General features: G+C 37.2%; 1 protein-coding gene across 2 annotated transcripts in view; it reads right to left on the minus strand.

The window, feature by feature from the left end:
• Positions 1-8694: 8694 nt before the first annotated feature.
• The window catches only part of LOC124161982 (kynurenine/alpha-aminoadipate aminotransferase, mitochondrial-like), a 29588-nt gene continuing 11192 nt past the window's right edge, over positions 8695-27090 (minus strand). For both annotated transcript variants that reach the window (XM_046538274.1, XM_046538273.1), the window contains 8 exons: positions 24675-24843; positions 23167-23356; positions 21719-21847; positions 21424-21567; positions 20111-20290; positions 16625-16751; positions 9829-10040; positions 8695-9382 (listed from right to left, as the gene is read on the minus strand). In XM_046538274.1, coding sequence (XP_046394230.1) covers positions 9326-9382; positions 9829-10040; positions 16625-16751; positions 20111-20290; positions 21424-21567; positions 21719-21847; positions 23167-23356; positions 24675-24838 — 1203 coding nt within the window. In that variant the 5' untranslated portion in view covers positions 24839-24843 and the 3' untranslated portion in view covers positions 8695-9325. The remainder of the gene's footprint in view (positions 9383-9828; positions 10041-16624; positions 16752-20110; positions 20291-21423; positions 21568-21718; positions 21848-23166; positions 23357-24674; positions 24844-27090) is intronic.

Consider the following 27090-nt stretch of genomic DNA (forward strand, 5'->3'; position numbering starts at 1 on the left):
TATAATTTTTTTGCCTTTTCCTATGCTAATTGTATGTTGTTATTTTTGTTTCTCAATTCTCATCAATGCTGAAAGCTGCCCTGTGTTACAAATTCCGTAAGTAATATGCTTATTTTTCAGGTGAGGTTGTAGTTTGCATGTGCCACGGTTTATAAGTGGTATGGTTACCAATTTTCTACGTATATTAATTCCAAAAGGGGGGCGGGGGTCGCTGTAACGCTAGTAGTACTTAAATATGCCACTAGATGGCGCAACCGGTTCACTATTCTCGTACCTAGTTTGCAAACTTATCGCTTGGTGGCGCATCAATCGGAAATCGGAGACCGTCTCTTGAGTAGTGCGGACATTTCGTCATGGGTTCGTCATCGTATCGTCCGGCCGTCTCCTTGTTGTCTCCGGAGACGCTTACCGCTTCCGGGAGGCTGTCTCTTTGGTTTCTGTAGAGAGTCTCTAAGGATTCGGGGGAGACAGTCTCCCGTGTGCTAGCTGGGTACCTATAAATTTATTCATTTCTCCGAGGGTAACCGGTACCCAAATTTGCTGATGTTTTCGGGAATTGGCTACTTCATTTTTAGCATGCGAGTTTGTAAATTCATTAGCATATCTGTTAGTTTCTCTTACGATATACTCCAGCATATCATCTGTAAGAAACAACTTATACAGATCAAGAGGACTTGCACAGTTATTTGCTGACAATGACAGCTCTAAATCTTTGCAGTGTAATTCTAGTGCGGACGTACGCGTAGTTACTGGACCCCACTCAGTGTTAGGAACTTCTTCAGTTTCATCACTAGATGAATCTGATGTCTCTGAACTGAAATTACTCAATTCCGATTCAGAAGAATATAGTATTCTTTTACGGGCCCCCTGCCTACGCGAACAACTTGGTTGGCTCAGATCGTCTTCTGAATCGTCGTCAATAAGCTTGCCCTGACAAAAATAAACTCCACCATGGTGGGTACAGGAAGGGTACAGGAAGGGTGGCATCCTTCATGGTGGGTAGTTACCCTTGCAGAACCCACGCCCTACCCACCATTAAGGGTAAGGGAAGGAGAGAAAAATCCTTCGTGTACCCTTCCTTGGAACTCCTTCCCTTACCATCCGTGTACCCTTCCTCTACCCACCATTAAGGGTAAGGGAAGGAGAGAAAAATCCTTCGTGTACCCTTCCTTGGAACTCCTTCCCTTACCATCCGTGTACCCTTCCTCTACCCACCATTAAGGGTAAGGGAAGGAGAGAAAAATCCTTCGTGTACCCTTCCTTGGAACTCCTTCCCTAACCATCCGTGTACCCTTCCTCTACCCACAATTAAGGGTAAGGGAAGGAGAGAAAAATCCTTCGTGTACCCTTCCTTGGGACTTAGTATTTATAACTGAAGAAAACATATCCTGAAAGACTCGCCGGAGGGTTCGGACCCTCCGCCCCCCCGAAGTATAAAAACACAATCATTTTCCTTCATAATAGAAATCAAAATATTAAAAAATAATGAATTTAAAAAATATTTCTTTGACTATTGAAGTTTTTTCGATTATGAAAAGTGTTTGAATAAGTTGAATTCCAATACTTCCTATCCTGTTTTTCAAAACTTTTCCCACCTGGTTTTGGACCCCCCCCCCCCCCAAACGAAATTCCTGACTACGCCACTATGTACACAATAGTTTCTGTAATTGTGTGAAAAAAGCTCATTTAGAAGTTCTTCCATTCACGTTTTAGGATGTAACCTATTTGTGTGGCTGACAATGAGACATCGCTAGAGTGATGTTCAGTATTAGAATGCCGATCTTATTTTCTGAAACGAAATAGGTGTGGTAGAAAAAAGTCACAGCTTTCTTCCACATAGGCCCGGGTGCGATTCTCATCTTAAGATTTTGTAGTATAAGTTCCGTTGAGAAACAATTTCCAATCAAGTACCTCGATAGCCGAGGTTGTTAAATCTCTAGTTCGTGATATTGTAATATGTAGGTCCTGGGTTCAAGACCACGTGAAGGCTAATTTTTTTATGCCCTATAAATTTAGAAATCACTGTTGCAACTCATCCCCATTCGTTTAATTTAGTTTATCAGCGATTTTTTAAATTTTTATGTTAATTTATGGATTTTTAGTTTTTATTTTATCCTACCCTTCCTGTACCCTTCATTGAGGCTGGCCAAACCCTTCCCGTACCCTCCAGGAAGGAGAGGGCGTACCCACCAATGTTCTAAAATACCCTTCGTGTACCCTTGCTGAAGGGTACAGGAAGGGTACACTTATCCTTCCTGTACCCTTCATCGAGGCTGGCCTAACCCTTCCCGTACCCTCCAGGAAGGAGAGGGCGTACCCACCAATGTTCTAAAATACCCTTCGTGTACCCTTGCTGAAGGGTACAGGAAGGGTATACCTATCCTTTGTGTACCCTTGCTGAAGGGTACAGGAAGGGTACACTTATCCTTCCTGTACCCTTCATCGAGGCTGGCCAAACCCTTCCCGTACCCTCCAGGAAGGAGAGAGCGTACCCACCAATGTTCTAAAATACCCTTCGTGTACCCTTGCTGAAGGGTACAGGAAGGGTACACCTATCCTTCCTGTACCCTCAATGGAGGGTAAACCTCTCCTTAATGGAGGAGTTTATTTTTATCAGGGTGCTAATGCAAGCCGGATCCAACCCCCTCTTCATAATCACAGTCAGAAGTGAAAAAAGTCAGACAATTTAGACTAAAATTTACTCCGGTCTACTCTAATCTCCACTCCGGTCCTTCCCTCTTCAAGTGTTATTACAACGGTATATCTCTGTAATCCTCATAAACCTGTTCAATAAAAAATAATGGTTGTATATTTCCGTAAACCGGAGAGTTTCAGCTCAGATATGCAATGTCGTGAATTACTATACAATTACTATCTTACCTTTAGGGTTGAATTATCCTACAACTGAGATGTCATTCCAGTCAGTTATTATCTGGTCCCACATTCTTCTAGCGTTCTCATGATTGAATTTCTTTGTAATCCTGAGAAACCTGTTCATTATAAAATAATGGTAGTATATTTCGGTAAACTGAAAAGTTTCAACTCAGATATAAAATATCGCAAATTCCATAACATAGTACTATCTTACCTTTTGGGTTGAATTATCCTACAAGTATGAGCTATAACCTGATGCTGACACAGTCTGCCAAAAGACTCCCTGTGTGGAATATGTCGACAGTTCCAATGGAAAGAGAACCAGCGGAGAGGACTGAACAGAAAAAAGTAATTGATACTGGATTTTGACACTTTCTAGTTACTTTGCTATCGCGATGCAATAAAAAGTCTCAGAACTGTGATTCGCCGTTTTATCTTCACGACAATATAACAGTACCTCAGGACGATCAATTTGTATTCCTTCCGATTTGATGGGTGGACTGAAATAGCATTTGACGATGAAGCCTTGTGGATACAAAGTATACGTCTGAAAGCTAAGAAGCATAAAAATTATCATGGCTTGATAGTCTCAGTAGGGATTTGAGTTTTCGAGCCCTCTCAAAATAGCATTGATTGAAAAAACATGACAATGCTCGACGTACCCACGGCCGGGTCACACCGTCTGGTGGCGGAAACTAATGTGACCCATCGGTGGGTCACGCCGACCGATTGCAAAAACTAATGCTCCAAATTTCGATCTAAGAGCTTTGTGTATTCACAGTTGATACGCAATAAATAACGTATTATAAGTATATAAATAAACATAAATACTAAATAACTAGGTATATGAAAACAGTAAATTAGAAAAAGGAATATTATAAATATAATGGAAAATAAAACTTTTCATTATTGCTTTTTGTGAACGATGTGTCATTTATTTTTTCCGGTGTTAAATTTTTAATGTTTGCCGATGACTTAAAGATTTTTTCTGTTGCTGATAGCAAGAATGATGTCAATAATCTACAAGAAAATTTGGACAGATTCTCACTTTGGTGTCAACAAAATGGTTTGTGCATCAATGTTTCTAAGTGCAATTGTATTTCATTTAGCAAATCGATGTCACCTAATATCAATTATTATACTCTTGATAATATGGTATTAACTAATGTAGAAAAAATTAAAGACCTTGGAGTATTATTTGATAATAAGCTTAGTTTTAACTTTCATCTTGACTATGTCATAAAGAAATCAATGAAAAGCCTTGGTTTTGTGATTAGGAATTCAAGGAATTTTCACATTGACATTATAGGGCATTTGTACACTACTTTAATACGTCCGATAACTGAATATGCTTCTATTGTGTGGTGGCCATACAAGAGTACACAACTCAAACGTATTGAGAGAATTCAGCACAAATTACTTAGGTATGTTCATTTCAAAATCAAGGGATTCTCTTTTGACGTTAATTATGGGGTAATACTTTCTATGCTTCAATTAGACACTTTATGCCATAGAAGAGTTAAGGCAGATTTAATATTTTTGTATAAACTTTTAAATAATAGAACTGTGTCTCCAGATCTTCTTGGTGCTGTTAATCTAAGAGTTCCATCTCACAATACAAGGACTAACCTAGTGTTTTCGAACAACTACCACAGGACTTCTTATGGTCATGGTGCCCCAATTGAAAGAATATTGAGGAATTTTAATCTCTTTGGAAGTTCACTGGATGTATTTAACTCTTCAATTCATAGGCGGATCCAGGGGGGGGGCACGGGGGCACGTGCCCCCCCCAGACCCTTAAAAATATGCTATATTTTTATTACGGTCCCATTATCATTTCGTTCGTTTTGTATGACGAGGTATCCTTGTGCCCCCCCCTGAACAAAATCCTGGATACGGCATTGCTTGTGCCCCTCCCAGAAAGAAATCCTGGATCCGCCCCTGCTTCAATTACCCAAATTAGGAATTTAAAGATTGTTTGCTATAAAGAATGTGACATCTGTGAATGATTTTTTTGTTTCTATGCATTTTATTGTGATATACATGTTGTATTTTATATTGTATTTTATTGTGATATACATACTCTATTTTATATTGAGAATGTTTAGATAATTGTATTTTATAATGTGTTTATGTGATGTTCTACTGTGTCTTGTAACATCTGTTGATGCTATGGTACTGATTTGTTTATTATCTTGATAATGTGTTTATATGGTAATATGGGCATTTTGCCTGTTAAAGCAATTAAATTAAATTTAAAAAAAATTATTAAAACAATTTCAAAATATTTTTTCGTACATTTTAAAATAATTTTGAAATAATGAGAAATATTTTCAAATCATTTTAACATAATGCTTAACCTCTTCCCTATGCAGGGCGTGATTTCACGGCCTGAATTTTCTGATGCTATAGAAGGAAGGCCGGATTTTCACGGCTTGAAGTTTTCGAAGCAAAAGGCCAAAGGCTGTGTTTTCACGGTTTTGCGGTCAAGCATGCCAAGTGGGTCCCAACTGCCATTAGGGTCTCTCGGCGCGAGAGGTCTGACCCTTTCCTATTGTCCGCGTGGGGATTATCTCGGCCCATTCCGGCACTTAGTGACCCACTCAAGGAAGGTGCTCATGGTCACTTATTTGTTCATAAGTTAAAATAACTAAAAACGTTCATGTTGCATTTATTGAAAATCAATGCGAGAAATTACATTCTGCATGTTCTGCTTATTGGTTCCAAATTTTAAACAGAATTCTAGCGTTCATATTAACGGAGTTGATCATCACCTAGAACAATTTTTGGAGACGCTAAGGTTAGATGTTTAATTGTTATTTTTATACCTTACTAGCAAGTTTATAGGAGCGATATTGTAATGATTTACATCTAAAAATATACGTCAGCTACATTCTAAATGTACATTTGCGGTGAAATTCGATAGAATATTCGATTTAACTTCTATGAAAAAAAGCCCTCGTAATGTAATAAAACATGATTCTCTCAGTTCTTTGTCGTGAGCCAAAATTACAGCGACTATTTTTAATAACCTCTTACCAACCTTTGAATACAAAGGTATTATAAATGAATTTCGCTATAAATACTGATTAATGCATATCCTAAAAATTCATCAATTTAATGTACAGATAAGGAATGTTTTACGTAGGCACATGTTGTGAGAAGCATTCCATACCATTGCAGGAAAGACAACTGCTCTACCCAGGTAGTTACTCTCATATATTGGATCTCTGGTCAGGTTACATTGCACTTCACAGACTTAGTTCAGGACACATTAGCACATTAATGTTTTCTTGGAAAAACTTATTATCCTCCAACTGGAAGACCCAAGAGTATATTGGTGTAAGTATTCTCCTACTGAAATATGTACGTTGAAGGTGATAACCTCACTCTTCTCGGAATAGCTCATTTTCTTTTAAAAATTCTTGTCGTGTATTCAAATTTAGCCGTTAACTATCTGTATGCATTCCGCTACCTATACCAGAGATGGTTTCTGTGGAATCCTGCTGTGCGATGCAGCCCATACCATGAATGAAAGAGAACTGCTCCACCCAGGTAATTACTCTCATATCTTGCTTCTCTGGTCAGGATCCAGGTGGTCTGCTTTGTGCCCCTCACGGGCTTATTTCGGGACATATTAGCACATTTATGTTTTATAGGAAAAACTTATTATCCTCCAACTGGAAGACCCAAGAGTATATTGGTATAAGTATTCTCCTACTGAAACTACTTTGTTTAAAAGTTCTACAGGCATTGCAAAATGAAAGGAATTTCTTAATAACCTCTTACCACTGACATTCTCTTACTGACATTTAATGCAACAGTAACAATTTAAAAAATTAAAATTGCACTGGTAACAATTAACTGACCGCAAAAGTAGGTGATAACCTCACTCTTCTCGGAATAGCTCATTTTCTTTTCAAAATTTTCTTGGCGTGTATTCAAATTTATGCGGATGCAAAAGAAGGATGGGAAATTTATTCTAGAAACAGTGTTTTGTATTTTTTATTATTTCGTGCGTAATATGAATTTATATTTATACAAGCAAATTTGCTTTAAAATAATTTTTAGCCATTTCAAACAACAAATTTGTACGATTCAAGTAGTTGTATGAGAATTTTTTGGGAAAATATTCTTCTACAAAAATTCTATATGTATCATTCTCATGTTTTCAGAGAACTGGAGAGCAGACGCAAATGAGGAGAGTGTGGATTTTGGCATCATGGATCTAAATTATGTTAATATCATAAATCGTAAATACCTAGAAGTAGGCTAGGAACATTGAAAGATTTCATTCCCTTTAAAGTATTTGTTGGTCTATGATATGCCGTTTTGCTGAAAACCCTAAAAATTACCGTAGAAATTCGTTTAAAAGTTCTACAGGTATTGCAAAATGAAAGGAATACATTGATGAACTGACATTTAATGCAACAGTAACAATTAAAAAATTAAAATTGCACTGGTAACAATTAACTGACCGCAAAAGTACGCCGGGATGGGCTGCCTTCGGGGAAAAGGGTCGAGGATTATATTTGCCCAGTTGCCGAGGAAAGGGTCCTGGACCCCGCTAGGAAAGTTCATTAAGGGGAGGAAGCGACTAACTGGTCAGTCCCAAGCCGAAAAAAAACTCTGGCGAAAAAGAAAATCTCAAACCCTTCGTAGAGCCAAAAGCAACTTACTGAGAAGGAGCTCGGCGCAAAAAGGTTAATATCATTTTGAAATCATTTTAACATAAATTTGAAATAAATTAGATAATTATTTTGAAATCATTTTAAAGCCATTGTACAAAATCAATTGATTGGTACAAAAGATAAAAAGTCATAATTTTTATTTAATTATGTTGTGTTTTGTGAGCAGGCAGCTTCTCATCGCTAAGGCATTTTTGCACTTGCTGTGATTATATTGTGAAATCTTAGTCATCCCAAGGTCAGAAAACCAGTTAGGAAAAAGTGAATGAAACCAACATTACATACATATACATTTCAAAAGGAAACATTTTTTGTATTATTACTTTTTGGTGTTAGAACAAAAAATTTACTTCCCTTGACATATTTTGTCCTTCACACAATGTCCTCCATTAGCCCAGGATCTAGAAATCTTCTGGGGGGGGGGGGGGGGGGCAAAACTTATGTGGGTGGGCAAGTATTTCGCCATAACTTCCGCAGAAAAAGGATGTTTTTCCACCAATTTTTATACCACAAACATCTTCAGAAAAGGTTGATTTTGCTGGCGGAAAACATTCATGTTTATGTCTTCCTGCAGAAACTGAAAATAGTGTCTTTCCATGTTAACTTTTTCCATCAAAAATGAATCCCTTTTTCAAAAGTGAGTTTGAATGTCATGCGAATGTCTGCAGAACTTGTTGAAATCCAGGAAATGACCTTTTTTGGCAGTTTTGCGTAAGATTTCTAGAATTTTAAAAGTATGAATTTACAGAAAAACATTCTAAAATGAAGGCATATAACAAAATATGAACTGAATGATCCAAGCTTTTAAGCAATCGGGCAACATGTGAAAACACTCAATATGTGCTTTATGGCATACAAAAAAAAAGGCTGACCCTTAAACCCTTTGCTTAGTCGGAATATATTACAAGCGTGGACGTCCGACCATGCCGTCTCTACCATGGGCAGCATTTGCATTGCATTGTTCATCGATTGCCTCCCACAGCATTTGACACTTCCCATGGTAGACACATGTATACATAATTTCTGTTTTAGTAGAGAGGTAGTGGTGACATGTCGGACGTCCACATTTTTAGCTGTGAGATCATAAAAAATATGAGAAGAAACGAGGAAAAAATGTGGAAACAAAGTAAAGTTATGTGGAAACAAAGCTTTTAATAAATGAAAAAAATTAGAAAACTATGTACACATTCAGGAAATTAATCTTGTTATAAAATATAACATACAAAACAATCTTTGCTGCACATTTCAAACATGTCTTGACATGACAGCGTTAGAATCTTAAGTTCAACTAATTTTACAGCAAAAATAAATAAATGAGTCTTTTTATACAAAGCCACTGACCTATAAAGTAATACTGTTTTTTTAACAATATGCAGTGACATTTTTGATGTTAACTCATAATAGCCTGACTAAGATGATTAATATCACATCTGTGGTAGGTTTCTTATAAAATCATATAAAACTTCCCTAAACATTAAGGAAAATTCTTCACATCTGGGTGAATTTGATACAATTCAGTTTGCAGGTGGACTATACATCGCAGCCTCCTATGAAAAAATTGCTGAAGAAGAAAATACATAAATTTCTCTTCGGAGTTCATCTCATTCAGCAATGGTTGAATAATTCACACCATGAAGTAGCTCATAGATGGCAGCTATACAATAAATCATTGATCAAGATGGTATACCTTGGGTGGTAACTAAGAGCTTTTTCAATCAGTATTTCTCAATGCCAATATCGTTACAATGATCTTAGGAGATAGTTCATGTCAAATGGTGTTTTTGCTCCTCTGTTATGAGTTCAGACAAGCGAGAGAGACCCTGAAAATTAAAAATACATACGTTAGTAAATATTTACATACAGGTCAATTTATTGAGTAAAATAAATTAAATTATTCATTGAACCTTCAAAATTGCTCCTCGCCATAATCTTAAAATAAATTCAAAGCTGATTGAAACATCAAACACCCCTCACTTTTACTCATTCTTCCGAATCATCCCACATTAAACTCACTTCTCTTAGTACATCTTCAGTGTAAAAATTAAAAAAGCAATGGTGATATGGAGATTCTGCCAATGCTTGCCCACTCAACTAACTGGGGCAGTCAGTTACAGATTATGAATGACTCCCCTATCTGTCTACGCCTATTTTCTTTAAATACCCGCAGAGGAGGAGCCAGAGGAGCATGGGGAAAAATGTAAGTACATACATATTCAATATTGAATGAATGTTTCTGTAGCCACTAAAGTGAATGAGAAGCCTTTACCTGATCTATGTCTTCCAGGGATGCGAGTGAATAGGATGCTCTGATGAAGGGGCACGGCAGGGATGGATCCGGCATGAAAGCATGTCCCGGAACGAGCATCACGCCCTTCCCATGGACTCCCCTCTTCATGACCATATCATAGACGTCTGGAACACCCTTGACCTTCATCCAGAGGAACATTCCTCCATCTGGCATTCTCCAGTCAGCTTTGCCTATGAGTGAAGAAAGTTAAAAGTTGTACACAGGTACTGTTTCAGGTTTTTTGTGTTTGGTTCAGTTATTTCAAAAGCGATGTGGGATTTTGATTATTGTGGGACATTTTGCACTAAATTTCACTCCATATCCAAAGTAATTTTCAATCTTGCTATCATAACAGGATTTGAATTTCCCATTGCTTGAAAAAGTTTTCTTTCCTTCTATATTTTGGGTTTGAAAATGTACATTATTTGCTTTCAAAAATATCAATATTACTTTCTGTGAGAGAGGCACGATTGGAATTTGACTCGCATTGTCCCACATCATTGTTTACCTTTTTGATCAATTTGACATTAAGTATCCAAGGATTTGAAACTGGAGACTGATATGAAATGAATGATGATAGAAAACTCAAATGAATATTATAATGATAGTGGATAGAATCTGGGTGGACAGGTTGGTATGGTTGGACAGGTTGCGATCCTTAAATTTAACCTTAAATCACACCTTAAATTTAACATTAAATCTTACAGCTTAAATTAAACCAGAATTCTGCTATCATAACAATGGGAATCGCATGCAATGTAAGTTCAGCTCCATGCTCATTCCAGTCTAATGAGCCATTGCATGCTTTTATATCCTCCTTATCTCCTAATGCAAAGCTGCTTTTGAATTTCGCCTCAGTCCCCAGAGGATGATACAAGTAGGATGAGGATTAATCACAAGAAGACCAAGGTTATGCAGTTTTGTAAAGCATCACAAGCGAGGAATGTGAAACTTAACACGTTGAGTGCGGATGGCATTGCATTGATGCCCAACGTTGGACCTGCCAATGGGTGGGTGGCATCACATTGATGCCATACCGGCCTATGCCTTTCAATCGCTCCCTACACTCCTCCACTCTGTTTTATCTACTCTATGATGGTTTACCGCACACGCACTGGATTACGCTACCTTGATACACCTTCCGTTTTTGAAAAAAAATTTATATTTTTACACTACTTTGTGTACATTTATGGAGTACTTTTTAATCTGTAAGATTTTTCACCATTCAATACAATTTAAATGTGATACATATTTGCTTTTCTCCTCTAAATATTTGAACTAAATGTTACCACATTTGAAGGTTATTATTCCCGCTTTAGTCCTATTAAAATTTTTGTAAACAACATTTAGTCATTGTCTTCCTTTCTCATCGACAAAAAATACATATTTTCGTATTACAATATACAGTTACTATACGCACGCTAAACACAGTCAAATAACCGTTGCATTTTTTTATCAGACTTTGGTGAACTGAGCTTAGAAATCTCCTCGCAATAAAACTACCTCTGGCACAATTTACTCAAGTGTAGGCATATGTGTAACATTGCATTGGGTCTTCTCCGCGAAGGTTTTTTTTTAACTTTGGGTCAATTCACATACATACTTTACTTCGACCAAATAGAGCTATGTATTATAATCAGAGAAGAAAGTCAGAAAACTTTCTATGCACAAAGAAACAATTATTTTCAGAATATTATATGTTGCCGTTAAATCTGGAACATACACTATTGGATATTTCTGGTACGTCAGTTGTAAAGGTTAAGGCTTACATGTTTTTCTAACTGCAAAATAGCTACCTCATCGGTCTTGTGTATTTTGTAGGTGTTAAGTATTTTATGGTAATGTATTTTATAAGTGTTAACTGAGGTTTACATTGATGATGCAAGTATGTGGGAGCTCCTTTGAAAGGTTTTGGTCCATATTGTCAATGCGTCTCAACATGCAGTTCTTCAAGGATAACTGCAGTTGTCATTGAAGAACTGCATGCAACTGCAAGAACTCATTGTTGTAACTCATGAGTATAGGAATCTTACTCATGGGGAATTGGAGACATATGTACTTAGGTCTGATATACCAAATGGGTATTGCAAGATTGCCATCCATCCCAGATTATTGGAAAAGGTTGGAAAATATCTTCGATTTTCCTTGCCTTTACAGCATTATTTCCTGAGACCGATTTCAATTAATTTTCTGTTGCATGCATTTTGGCGGGAACGATTGAGTGGATAATCCAATACCAAGTGACCCCTTGAATAAAATTCCCCCTTTTGACCCCTTTTGAATTTATTCACTCAAAGAATGAAAGAAATTTAATAAAGGGGTAAAGAATTCTGACTTCATGAGTCCATTTTGCTATAGAGTCAAAAAATGGCATAACATTAGCCTTTCTGAGCCTAATGGTCTCGTACAGGATGTTATAATTTACACTGGGGTGAAGGATCCTGATATTTGAGGCAGGGGAAATGCAAACAAAGTCATGCAAAAATTTATGGATAGATTTCTTTTCTGTGGACACAGTTTATACAGAGACGTAGCCAGGATTTTGAAATGGGGGGGTTGTTTACCGGAGATTTCGGAGCCCTTCCAGATGGTGCGGGGGCCATTTTACTCATTTTTGGCGCCTCTTATAAGGCTCAACGGGGGTTGTAACCCATAACCCCCCCAGTGACTACGCACTGAGTTTATGCATGAAAAATTATAAAAATTCTGTTGATATATCTGAAGAAATAATCCTCCTCACATCCTAAGCAAGACTAAAATAGGCAAATCAGTATACCTCTGATGGTATATGATGTGAAGAATTTCCAGGGCTGTGTTTGAACCCTTGTTTCAAAGAATTTTACTTAAAAATTTTTTTAATTAATCGATTAAATTATTACTTAATTTTTTTAGCATCAACACTAAAGAAAATGTCAAAAAGATAAAATAGCTTTCCTATGCATGCAAATCTACGTTACTAGTAAATTTAAAAATTTAGAAATGTGAAAATTAAAATTCAAAAGCTTTGTTTACCCAAAATTTGATGTATCGGTAGTGGATGACATCTGCAGATATATTTATCTTATTTTGTAATTCAAAAGTATAAATAATTCCGCCAACATTTCAGAAATTATTTAAAGCTTCTTAGTTGCTACGTAAAAATATGCTGTGCGTCATTCCTAATGTGTGTGTAATGGGTTGCATGAATATTCGGAGCATTTATCACACGAGTGCTGATGCCATTAACAAATTGTTTAGTAAATATTCAAATGAATCTACAAATCCTTTTTTCATTAAATTTTTTTTTCGTATCTTCGAAAATCAAAGTGAATGCAGTGAAAAAAATTCTCCGCCAACAACTCTGAGAAAATGTTATGCAGTGAAAGGGTTAAGAGGTGGGTGGTGAAAAACTTGAGCAAGTTGAGCAGTTCAACTATTTAGGCATCACATTAGAAGAAAACAGATACAGTAATAAGGAAATAAGGAAGCGAATTGCATTAGCAAAAGAGAAAAGACAGAAGGGATTAAAATGAATGAAATTTCTTTGATTTTTTGTGAGTGGTAATTCAATTACAATTTTCTACAAGGTTTTCAGAGCTTTCTAAGTTTCTATATATTTCCTTTTGTGCAGCAGTCATATGTGTTATATCCATTATTTGATATTCCCATTGTGTACTTCCCTCCTCTGGAAATTTTTCACCTTGCCTGTACTCCTATTCTTGGTGCTTGCTTTTTGGCTTTTTCACAGAATATTTATAGTGTCTTTTTAGTATAGTATAAAATCGTTTTGGCAATTTTCCTAAGTTATTCCTAAAATGGCTAAGAGACCGAGAGCCTGAAGATATAATCAATGAAATGCTAGAGCTTATGTTAGTGAAGAAGAAGTACAAGTGAAAGCAGCACGGAGAAAGAATATTCAAATGTGTCAGTGGGAACGACTGCTCATCTCACAGAATCCAAGAACTGCATGTAGAGTGGGATAGTGAAATAGATAGTGAAGTTGAAGAGGGTGATGAGGAAGGCCAAAATCTTCCGTTACATTCTAGTGTGTGGGTTGAAAGCAGTGGCGGCGCGTGTGTATACGCATGTTAGCAAGTGCACACCCAAAGATGAATGAATTATAAAAGAAAACTATTCTTTTGCAACGAGAAGGATAAAAATCCTGTCTGCATATGCAAGAAACACGAAGCTCTGAACGCTACAGCTATCTCCTTTTTGAATTCACCGCTCTACAAGTGTGCGATCCCGTGGCATCGTGCCAGGCGCATTTTCGGTCCATGCAATCGCTTGAGGGTGCTCTGGCGGGACGAAGTATGCGGGGGGGTATGTGCTGTTCAAATGGGTGATGGGAGCAGACTCAAAACGATGTGAGTGCGCACACGCATATTTTTGGTGAGTGACTCGCAGGTAGTGTAGTGGTGTAGCCGCCACCTACACTACCTGCGCCCAGGATCCTAGTCTGCCTACGGAGTCATCTGTATGGCCGTTTTCTACACTACTTCCTCATAGGGTGTAAGGAAGGGAGAATGAATTTCACCCACCATCACTTGTAAAGGTGTGTTTATAATAATTATTTTCATGCATGCTAATATTATTTCTGTTCATGCAATTTTAAGGGTAGAATATACCAGTGGTTTTGCTTGCTATGCAGGGGCGGATCCAGGATTTTTTTCTGGGAGGGGCACAAGCAAGGCCGTATCCAGGATTTTGTTCTGGGTGGGGCACAAGGATACCTTGCAATACAAAACGAATGCAATGATAATGGGACCGTATTAAAAATCTTGCATATTTTTGAGGGTCTGGGGGGGGCACGTGCCCCCGTGCCCCCCCCCCTGGATCCGCCTATGTTGCTATGTATACTATTACGACGAAATATGATGCTCATGAATTAGTATTAACATAATATAACTAAATCATCCTATATCTGCTCTAATGCACACCCTAGATCAATTACCACCAGCCGCCACTGGTTGAAAGCATGGCCTAGCTTCCGGGCTAGATTTGAGGGAGAACTTTTGATTGATGAAAGTTTACTACTCTAGAAAGGCCATCTACGGTGAATATTCCAAAAAAAAGGTCACGCTTTGGTATGGAATCCTATACTCTTTGTGAGGCAAAAAGTGGATATGTGTGGAATATGATGTAACACTGGGAAGGACACAGAACTTGTGAAGTTTTGTTTGTGAAGAAGAAGTTGATGCGAGTAGTTTTACGAAACCTTTCTTCTAAAGGGCTCTAACCCTTGCAGAGAGCTACAGAATCAGGGGTATCTCTTAGGACTTTACAATTATTATAACCCGAGATCTTTGAATTTGCTGGGAACAGACGCAGTGGGAACTGTGAGAGAAAATAGGAAGGACTTGCCAAAAACGGCAATGAATAAAAAATTGAAATCAGGTGAAATTGCCGCTGCTTTTATGTATAAGTTGATGGCACTGAAGTGGAAAGAAAAGATGTGCGATGAAAAGATGAAAAGACTGTGCGAGACAAGAAATGAAACTCAAAACAGAAATCTCTTGCTGTTATTGGTTACTATGACTCAAGGTGAGAAGTTGATCTCTCAGATCTATGGTCAACTATAGTTCAGGGTGGAAAAGAATGAAGAAATATTATCAAAAGATATTCCGGCACCTTCTTAATTTATGTGTCAACTTTTATGTAATATATAGGAAGAACAGAGGAAAAGAAACTCATCTCCAATTCAGATTAGATGTTATACATAAGATGTCATACAAATACAGAGGAGAAGCAAATTCAAAGGTGTCTGGAAGCCACTCAAAAAAAACCCACTCATCTCATTTGGTGTTAAAAATTTTTTTTTCAAAGTTTGCACTCAAAAGGCAAAAAGGGTACTATTGTAGGGAATATCAACTACATACTTCTATCAACAGGTAAAACCCCCACCAGGTGTACTAGGACTACTGAAAAAAATGGTCCCCATTAAAGGGTTTAGATAAATGAGGGAGAGGAAGGAAAAGAATAGGATTTTTAGATAAAATGATTGGAATTATTGAGAATTGAAGAGGGAAGTGATGGGGAGGGAGGATCCCAGAATTCTTCTCATGGAAACCTACCCACCGAGTGACAGGTGTGGATTTGGGGGAGGAGTGACCCGCCCCCTAATTTTTATCATCATAAATTTTTAATTTTTATTAGATTAATAGTTTTTTATCCTTAAATGTCTAATATTGTTCAGTTTCATCTGTTCTTAACAAATGAAATGAAATTTTAGGCTCCAAAATGTGTAAAAAAATGTGAAGAATGTATTTTTTTAATTTTTCACGGAAGGTACAAACTCTATTACATGGGGTATTCCTCACCCCCCCAAATTTGATAATCCACCCCTGTGTGCTGAATGAGTTGGTTTTCGAATTCTATCAGTTCTTGAGCTTTTGACTAACTCATCTGCAAAAGGGTTCACGTTCAGATTTTTTACCGAATATCTCTCAAGTAGTAGGCGAGGGACTGAAAAATGGAGAAATACAGTTTTCTCCACTTTTTCAATACATACACTATTGACTAAAAATAAACTGGGAAAAAGGCCATTTTGGAAGAAATTTAACTGATTAAAATTAGGTTAATAGGTTTTTTTTGGAAGATATTTGGGACAACTTGTTCCACTCTAACTCTCAGATTATACACACATAACTAACATATTTGCAGACACTTTTCCACTTTTAACTTGAAATCTGGATTTTTATGTGCCAAATTAGAGATTAGGGAAAGATGAAATTATAAAATTGGATCACAGTCAAAGTTTCCTCTGTTGCCTGATAATAAATACTGAGCCACTAACCTTTAAGGTGTTTCCTTGCAACTTCAGACATGTAATTCCTTCTGTCAAAATAAAATTTTCTGATGTTCTGCATGTATTTTGTGAATCCATCCCATCCCAGTTGATCTAGAAGTTTTAATGCCAGCACCTGGAAAAATATTTCAGTCTGAGATTAGTCTGAGCAACTCATGATGATCGAGGTATTAAAACATTGAACTGTTAATTTTAATCATCTTGAAAGGCTACTTTGGTAATGCTAACCAGGTAGCGTCCATCATGTAACTTTGCTGCAGATATGATGATGCAAAATGCAGCAAGAGGCGCCATATGATTGGTAACTCCTCGTACTATGTGCCAGATTTCATCTTGTACAACAAATAAACAAGCTACTATTTCTACCATGTGAAATTTTGGTCCAGTCGAGCATGAACAGGGTGAATGGGTGTTGAGACGGAATTTTTTTCATAAACAAAATTCCATCTCCACCTTCATCACCAGTAAAATAATGATTCATAAAATTTTCTTTCAATAAAAAATTACCATATTTATTCCCTAAAAAACCACGATGTTGCAAATTTAGCATCTGAGGTATGCTGAGGGCTGCAACTTAATTAAATGTCATTCGGCAGTACCAAGGGTGCAGAGGATGTTGTCTAGTGCTACAATTTGTCTAGAAGCTGAAATATTTCTGATATTCTAGTCATATGTTCATTGGTCATTGGTTTATTGGAACAATATATATATTGACCGACCAATATTAACCCAAGCCACTGCCGACAAAGCCTCGATGATGTCAAAGAAGCCTAAACACCACACGAAGCTATTGTTGTGATTGTTTGTAATAATTGCAAGCAGCTGTGAGAGCTTCGTTTGTTAGACGTGTTGATTATTTTCTATTTAAAGATTAATACCCGAGGATAGAGGCTCGGAAGCCCTCATATTTTGTATTATTTATAATACTAATATCTGAGTAAGGGCATAAAATATAAAACTGGAGCAGTTAAACCAAAAATTTGATAATACCTAAATAACATTGTTGTAGGAGTCTGAGCCACAGCCGTTGGAGTGGGAACGTGGGGATACGTTAATTGTAAATTGGTGTTATCGACAGCATATTATTCATTTAAGTACATATGTAATTAGAACGATTTTGATGTTTACTAATGTCCGCTTAGATTTTTTATACAACAACTTCATCCGTTTATTCGTAGGTACCGGAGAATTCGTCGTTTAGGACAGTCTGTGCTTGTATTATGAGGTGAATTCCAGTCAATGCAACTTTTGCTCGCTGATTGGAGACATCTAGGAACATTTTTGTGCTAAAATAGTATTATTTTCAACATGACATCTCCCGTTAAGATACTGCTAATAATCACTGTGCCAGTAGTTGTAATGCACAAAGTTTGACAAGGTTGAAAAATATCGGCCAAGAGTTATCAGTGTTCCATCGTGATTGAATTGTAAAAAGTGCTATTACGCTATCGATAAATGTGTAACAGTTGTGTAAAAATTGTCAGTGGCGTATTAACCTCTGTTGTTCACCGTGGATATGACATTTCATGATCAAGCTATTGAAATAAAAACTGTGTGTGAAGTTTGTTATTCCATTATTTCAACGAATAGTAGTGAGAAAAGTCACTTGTGTTACGAGAGTTGTACCAAAAGTAAGGTTCCCATATTTTTTACAAATACAAAACTTTGTTTATTGATATTAATTTTCACATCCTTGAAAAGCTTACACGTTTGATAATTTTTCAACGTAGTCTCCATTTTTTTCGACACACTTTTAAAGAAAGTGGTCCAGCTTTTGTATCCCTAAGTTGAAGAAGTCTCCCGCCAACCCGTTGAGGAAGTGTATGACCTCTGCTCAGACTTCATCGTCGCTCTTGAAGCATTTGCCACCTAAGAGTTTTGTTTCAGGGATATAATGAAATACCCACGCTTCATCTCCGGTGACGATACATACCAACAACTCCTCCCCCCCCTAAAATTGTTGAAGAAATTTGCGAGCACAGTCAAGGTGTTGCTGCATGTGTCCATCAGTCAGCATACGGGGTACCCAACAAGCACACATCTTGCAACAACCCAACGTTTCTGTTAAAGTTCTTTCAATTGTGCCTTGGGAAGCTTCAGGAATGCGTTCAACAAATTCACGGACAGCGACCCTCCGATCTTTGAGCAGTTCACTGTTGATCTTCTGGATAATCCAAAACCGGCGGTCTTCCACTCCCTTCTTCATTATGAATTTCCGTGAGACACTCAGCGAAAGCCCTGCAACATTTGCAGACGAGCTGAAAGGACGTGCACTCTTCACCATAAAGTTCAGTCAGTTGCTGATGAATCTCCAACGGGAACGTTGGCGAAATATTGTCCTACAAAATGGATAAACGCGGAAGAAAACCCAGAAAAATCACTAAATATCATCATAATCTCCGTGGAAGCCTAGGTGCTTGGAAATAATAGTTATTGTTAGCCATATTATACATATCCAATTCTCCAAATAGCATCAAATTGGATTTTACTTTGCCTATTTCTTTCATTATCTACCCAAATCAGCATGCAGAGGTCATTCTCTCTGGTATCTTAAATAAACATTGCTCATACGCATTTGATTTATTATTTTTCCTTTCCCTTCCCATCTAATTTCTTGAATTATTCCAAGTCGAACTTGAATTTTATTTCATTTGCTTCTTCAATTTTCCAGGTTGAATCATATTCCATGTTGCAATTCCTTTATCTTCCATTGCGTAGTGATTGCCAAAGTTGTATTCTGTTATCAGTCCATCATTCTAGGCTATTGTTGGTTTCATTGCTTTTAGTTTTTTTCAGCACATTAGTGCGTTATCCCTACGCAGAACCCATGACCTAAAGGACCTCCATCTCTCCCCTTGTCTGGCCAGTCAGGTGAACTTTACAGAACTTGAATGTCCTTGCTTGATGCACACTAATGATAGACATTTACATTTGGTATATGGGAAATCATTAGGTTTGCTGTATACCAGATAGTCTACATTGGGATTAAATTAGGTGTAATGCTAACTTTGTACTCTCGGTAGGGATGTAAATCTTAAGTTTGCGCAAGTGTTTTAAGCATGATGATATGATATTTATAATAATATTTCCATCAGAAAATTTCTTATAAATAACATTTTGTAATTATGCAATACTTATAAGAAATTTTCTCATAAGAAAATTTTCATAAAAACTTTTCTTGTAAGAAAAACGTACAACTTCTGACAAGAAATTTTCTTATAGAAACATTCTTATAAGAAAAATTCGTATAAAAAATTTTCTTATAAGAAAAATGCCCTATTTCTAATAAGAAATTTTCTTACATTCTGTTCTGAAATCTGTTAACACTACGTGTGGAGGAGAAGTATACAAAGAGAATATCAAGAGGTGATTATGATCTAAGACTCCTAGCAGCCCTTCTAATTATAACATCTAATTTCCTATGAGCATTCAAAAATTTTCTTTTAATATTAAGTCTTTATTTATCTTACAAACCTGTGACAGAGATGATGTGTGCAGTACTGAGGCTTGCATGTGATATTCAACAACTTGCATTATAGCACGAGGTCCAGTCATGAATCCCAACCGAAGTCCAGAACTGAAGACTTTGGAAAAAGAGTCGAATCTAATGACTCTTCCCTCCGTATCTATTGACAGGAAACTCTGGGGCTCTTTCTGCAAAAAAAAATCCCTAAAGTTATTCTCTGAAAAATGGCCATGTGAACTGATGATGCGAATTTAGCATCAGAAGTAGACAATTTAAAACTGAGTTACCTTTACTTTTATCGCAATAAAAAATAATCAAGTCACATGCAAAGTTTAAGAAGTTTTTAATGAAAGTGATTATGTAAAAATACAAGACAATGCCATCTTATGACATAAAAAAGTTAGTTAAAATTGTGGTTCTGCAATGTTTGGCAATACAGGCGGCCCTATAAGAGGGGGATGCTTGCCCCCTGTACCCCCCTGTATCTGTATCTGCCAGTGTCTGCAGTACCAAACTTCCTAGTTGGCTCGTGAGAGAGGCTGAAATATTTCTAATAATAGAATAGTAATAATAAAATAGAATACACACATGTGGATAGCTTAATAATAGAAAATAAATATGGGGTTAAAATACCAAGTCATTCATTTTGACTCATTAAGTTTATTGATCATTTCTATCATTAAAATGTCCAAATATTTATTTGGTAGGTATGGTTTCGTGATGGAGAGTGAATTCGGCCATGATAAAGGGTAAATAACTTGCTTTCAATCATATTTCTGAGAAAATTACAATTTCTAGTTGAACCAAAGAAATATGACAATTATTTTCCATACGGCAACCCACAAGCCAAGGTAATCCCATGTATCAAAGGTTAACATTGTAATTGAACTAAAATACTAAATGAACTAAATCGTTTCTCATGCCAATTTATATGTTTCCTAAAATGTATTTTGATCCCAGGTGTGGAATGAAATATGTAGAGAGAAAATGATAGGTTATAGTAGAAGAGCACCTATTGCCCTCTAAGTATCCAACTTCTAATGAACATTGCAAAAATTTTCCTTCAACATTAGAACAGTTTAACGTTAACATTAAATCAGTTTCAAGTGTACATGAAGCCACAAAATTTCAAAGGAATCCTATAGAAATGAGTAATTTAATTTGATTATGAGCCAGGATTACATGAGACGTGAGCCAAAATGACCAATCCCATACTTCTAGTGTCAAAAGTCATTAAAAGGAAAAAAGGAAGCGTAACCACTGGGAATTTATATCCCGTGGCCAAAGGTTTGAGAAACATCTAATGTATCAGCATACTTACGTCACTAAAGTGGAGGAAGTAATAAGGGTCGTCTTCAAGAATGAGCAAATTGAAGTCACTGGCCACTTCGTAGAGTTCTTTCTTCCTCTCAATGTGCATTACAGTCCCACTTGGATTGCTTGCAGTTGGATTCAAGTACAGCAACTGAGGAAGAGCAAATTGTGATGAAGCAGTAGTAATACGTATGCTTCAATTTCCCAAAGTCATAGAAAAGTGTTGTTTAACAGAAGGGGGAATGAATGCATCATTCAAGTCAATCAAATGAATGGCATTGCTTATGAAGAATTTGACTCACCTTTGGTGGCTTGATTCCGCCATTGTGAGACATGGACCAAAATCTGTTGAGCTCATTCCTCAGTTTGTGAGGGCACATTCCGTACTTGTCCTCCTCTATACTAAGGAACTGAGGGCGATATGGCCTGAGCTGGAAATTCCAAAGAAATTTCTGCATTAGCATTCATAAAGGAGAAGAATTCAACTATTGCTGGGAAAGAAATCTTTACAATCGAATGAAGATAAAATTCACCAAAACTTTTGTAGTGATCACAGTCTAGGAAGCAAGTCAGGAGTGTACGGGGTTCCAACCTGCATTATAAGCTAGGGAGTTACCTATGTTCTGTCTTACCCAATAACATTTCTCCAGCCTCAGCCTTGGATATGAAGATGACATATCTAGAAGTGTCCGAAGCTAAGGGGGTTAGGCTAGGCCAGCGGTTCCCAAACTTTTTCTTTCTGCGACCCATTTTAGCCCATACGTTTTAGCCGCGGCCCCCTAAAAATGGTTGTCTAAGTTTAAGTACATAGTTCACTTTATTATTCGCACATCTCGCGACCCCTTTCCGAACGGCCCGCGACCCCCCTGGGGGTCGCGACCCCCAGTTTGGGAACCGCTGGGCTAGGCTAAGTGAGGGGTATAGAATACACCCCATGCACAATGGGAATGTAGAAAAATGCACTCATACAATGAAATCATGAATCGCCATAAAATTGCCACAGAATTCTCATGGAAGCTGTGGAATTTTTGAACCACAATTTAAAAATATTTCAAATTCATTTTCATCGTTTATCGTTTTACAGCCACCAATATCTTTCATCTTGATACACCTTTGGTAGAGGAATCCCAAATTTGCTGATATGTTATATCATTCCATTTGATTTAATTAAATGGCAAGCATTGTTGACAAGAAAACAGGAAAGATTTTATTTACATAATGGTTGATTTATCAAAATGAAAACTGAAATGATTAAGAAGTGAGGAACGTTTTGAGGTGAGTTTCTCAATGACGCTGGGTTCAATAGGCAGATGTGTGCGTAATTAATGAAAAAAAGAGAGGAGAGAGTTGGTGGCATGCAGACGCTTACACAAAAAGGGGGCTTTACTTGAAGGCCTGTTGTTGATTGTGTGTGAGATTAAGCGTCAGTGGGAGAACAGATATTGTTGGTGTGGTTGCGTTGAGCCTGCTTCGAATTACCCATTAAGTGGCTTAAAAACAAAGTGAATTAGTATGGCCTGTTCAGTTCTAGTCTGAGGAGAAGGGAGATATTTGTTTATAATATGTTTGTTTAATCTTGACAAACATCCCATTGATAAAAAAAAGAGTTATGGGCCATAAAGATAATGAGGGTGAGGGCAGATTTTTCAACAGACGTTTTTCCTGCAGGGACTTGCGTGCTTATTCAAGCATGTGCATAATATGTTTCCTGCAGCTGGTGGGCTAAGTGGCTTTGCAAAGGCAAAATTACCATTGCAAGAACTCCAGAATATGTGGGAGCAGGCACGACTACAGCATCACCAAAGTCCAGGCACAACTCAATCATTTTGCAGAGACCATCCTGAGCACCCACAGTTGCAATCACATCGCGGTCATCAAGACCAGGAGGGTTGTGAAATCGCTCTTGAAACTCACGAAGTCTTTGGAGGAGCTCAGGGTACCTAGAGAATTAAAAAAAAAAGGTTGAAAGAGAATACAAGAATAAAGATTTTGAGAAGAAAAACACTTTTTAAGGAGTAATGATAAATGTATATCTTATTTCTTTTGCCTATCTTGATTGAGCAGCTAATTTAGAGCTACGATTCCAAAAATTCCAAAGAGGAAAACTTATTTGCCAAAACTAGAATCCAATCCTGGATCTCATGAATTTTCCCCACTTTACTTATTACTTGAAGTAATAGACTTCTGAGTTTTGTTGGCTTCATGGATAATAAGGTTGGCACTGTCAATGTGCAACAGAATAGAATAAAGCTAGAATAGAATAAAGTTATAACAGCTGGTGTGAAGTCAGAAGACCAGGGTGCAAATCCATGTCAAAGCCAATGAATTATCCGTAGTAGTGCAGAATTTAGCGAAGGCTGTATTGCATGGAAGGAAGTATTATGCATGATCATTAGTTTTAATTTACAGTTGAAGAACACTCTTGTGGTATAGGCCTTGTCTGCCATTTTGAAAATAAGAAAATGTAGAAAGTATGTAACTGTAAATATCAAAGATCAACAATTCACTTAATAGTAAACCTAGGAACTATGATTTCTAGAATAGAACTGAAAAAAATAAGGTGACACAACTTGTTTGAATTCCTTTGTTGCCAATGAGGCCTCTTAATGTGCCATAGCGAAGGATATTGATTTCGCTGTACAAAAATAGTTTGGGCACTAACTTTGACACATTTCTTTTTCCCTTTTTTAACCAAGATTATTCAAAAACAAAGTGTTAATAAATTTAAGTCAAATGCCATATTTTGTGAGAAGAGTGACTTTTCCTTGATTGGAGTTTAACCCATTGCCATTAATATGTGCAATTTTAGGGTTAAAATACAAAAATTCGATAGACGAAAAATTATTTTCCAAAACTGGAATTTAATCCTGGATCTCATTAATTTTCCCCAGGTGTTCTACTACTTGGTAAGCACCAAGACTCAGTGGCACAGCGAGGGGGGGGGGAGGTTTTGGGGGATAAAACCACCCCCCCCCCCCCCCCCAGAGCTCAGAGAAAATTTTTAATTTAATCCGTTTTACTAAATGGATTAGAATTACTTATGCATAGAATAGTATTAGGATTAATCAAATATCCCTCAGAAAGCCGTAAAACTCCACATTTTGAACCATTAATCTTAAAAAAATTTCTGGAGGAGAGCCCCTGCAACCCCCGCTTACCCTGGCAGGTATGCGATACCCCCACATCCCAGAGTATTATAGTTGTGCCTAAACCCCCCCCCCAGCCTTAATTCTCAGCTACGCCCCTGCCAAGACTTACCCTTCAGTTGGTCCATACTGGAGGGCTGAGGTTAATGTCTTGCCAGTGAGTGTAATGTTGGAGCCATCTTTGAGCGTGAAACGTGCCTCGTTGAAAGGATGCGTATCGCCATGTGGAAGGCCCTCCGCCAAGAAAATTATGTCCGAGTTGGCAGTGGCCAGCATCTTCACTGTGGGAGTAAAAAATTGGTGGATGCTGAAACAATGCTATGACATTCAAATAGAGTGCACATACAGACGACACATATAGATGGGTAAGTTTTTTTCGTTTCTTGACCCTTAAACAGTGACGTGCAATTCTTGTTACACTACCAGTGACGTGCGGTCTGGGAGACCGCAATAAAACAAGAATTAATAAAACGTAGCAGAGTAATTTTCAATGCTTAGTTTAATGTTTCTTTGACTTCTCAACTATTGTAAAACTGATATTCAATATCATGCATTCCAAATACGAACCAACTTTTTCATTAAAAATTGTTATTTGAAACAGGATCAAAAAACTGATATCAAAAACACTTGAGTCATTATTTTTTCTATGGTACTTTTTTAAAGTAACTACTCAATTATCCACGTTATGCAACTAAAAATGTTTCCTTACAAATATAATAATTATTCTCAAAAAATCAATAGGAATTGTTTTTGACAACTTTTTGATGCAATTCCACCAGCAATACGTTTATTGGATTTCCAATTTAGTGACGTGAGGTCTCTAAGACTGCTACTCAAATTCAGTTTCAAATTTTCAGAAATAATTCATAAGAACGTTAAACTTTAAGAGTGCCATGACCTTATTATGCAAAATTATGACGCTTACGATTATATTGATATTTTGAAATAGCAATTTTGAAAATATTCATAATTTTAGAAACACAGCGGTCTCTCAGATTGCACGTCACCGGTTAAGGGTTAACCCTTTTAGTGCAGCGGGCCAATATATTGGCTCTTATGTAGCACATTATTTAATTACCTATAATGTGCTACACTGACATATTTCATTTCAGTAAACGTAAAAATATTTTGTCAATATTAACCAATTTAACCTCAATAATTAAAAAAAACTGCTTATGGATATGTAATAAAATAGCTTTCTATTGTTTTTTTCCCTAGTTGCTACATTTCATGAAAATACCCTCCGCATTTCTCGCCAGTAGGTACCCCAGGATGTTTGAATTCCCGTTACAATAGCACTAAGAGGATTAAAGCCTGATTCACACTTAAAAGCCTATTTTCCATCCCTCGTGAGGGACAGCGACTGTGACTGCTCCAGCGATGGCGGAAAAAAATGTCCATTTTTCGTGATCATTTCCTGCAAATACTGGCGATGGGCACAATTGAATTATAAGCCAAGAGTGGCATTATAAACTTGCATTCTGATTGGCTGAGGTAAGGTGCCAGCGATGGTTTCAGCTGAAACAATGTTATGACATTCAAATAGATAGATGGGCGATAATTTTTCATTTCTTAAAGCCTGAATCACACGATGGTTTTTTCCATCCCTCGCGAGGTACAGCGCCTGTGATCGCTCCATCGATGGCAAAAAAATGTCCATTTTTCACGATCATTTTCTGCGATTACACACGATGGAATATTTTTCATCACTTGTCTCATCCATTTTTTTCTGCAGCTGAAACTATCACTGGCACCATCCCTCAGCCAATCAGAATGCAAGGCTATAATGCCACTCTTGGCTTTTAATTGAATGAAAGATGTTAATATGGAAAGTAACGGATCAAGCAGTGGAAAAAGGGTAGTGGGAATGGTGTGATTCAGAAAATGATGGATCGAGCGATTGCTCTATTGGTCGCTGAAAATATATATCGCTGAAGCTATTACTCAGTGGGACAAAAGAAATAATAGTGTTATTAAAAGGAGATTTCTGACCCCTTTGATAATAGATACACTGAATTTTGGGAGGACACTCTGGAGCGATACTACCAGAGGCGGATTGGTGGCCCAAGGGCCCAGGGGGCAACAGGCCAGGGCCAAAACAGGCAAATCCCCCCCTCATAAGAGAACCCATTTAGGTCAGCATCAATGGTGTTATGATGCCGGAACGCCGTTCAGGCACTGGTTAACAAAAGACATAATATCAAATAAAAATTTTATCAATTTAGGTGCCTCAAAATTTCTAACATATACATTCCTAACCAAAAAAAATTTCAATAAATTGTAAATAATAACTTGTGATAAAAACACACATTTCATTTCTAAAAAAGTTAAGGAAAGTGCATTCCAGCACTGCTAATTTTGCCATGACATCTTTGATGAGCATGATAAACAAGCAAAGTAAACAGACAAAATTCAAATAATACTTCAAAGCTTTTAAGTCTTTTAAGTTCTTACGAAGTCGGAGCAAACATTTCAATATATTCAGTTTTGTATACCTCAAAAGCTTTCCGAAAAAGTTAGGGGGGCTT

Source organism: Ischnura elegans, chromosome 7 (genome assembly GCF_921293095.1).
Source record: "Ischnura elegans chromosome 7, ioIscEleg1.1, whole genome shotgun sequence".
In the NCBI taxonomy this organism is placed as follows: Eukaryota; Metazoa; Arthropoda; class Insecta; order Odonata; family Coenagrionidae; genus Ischnura; species Ischnura elegans.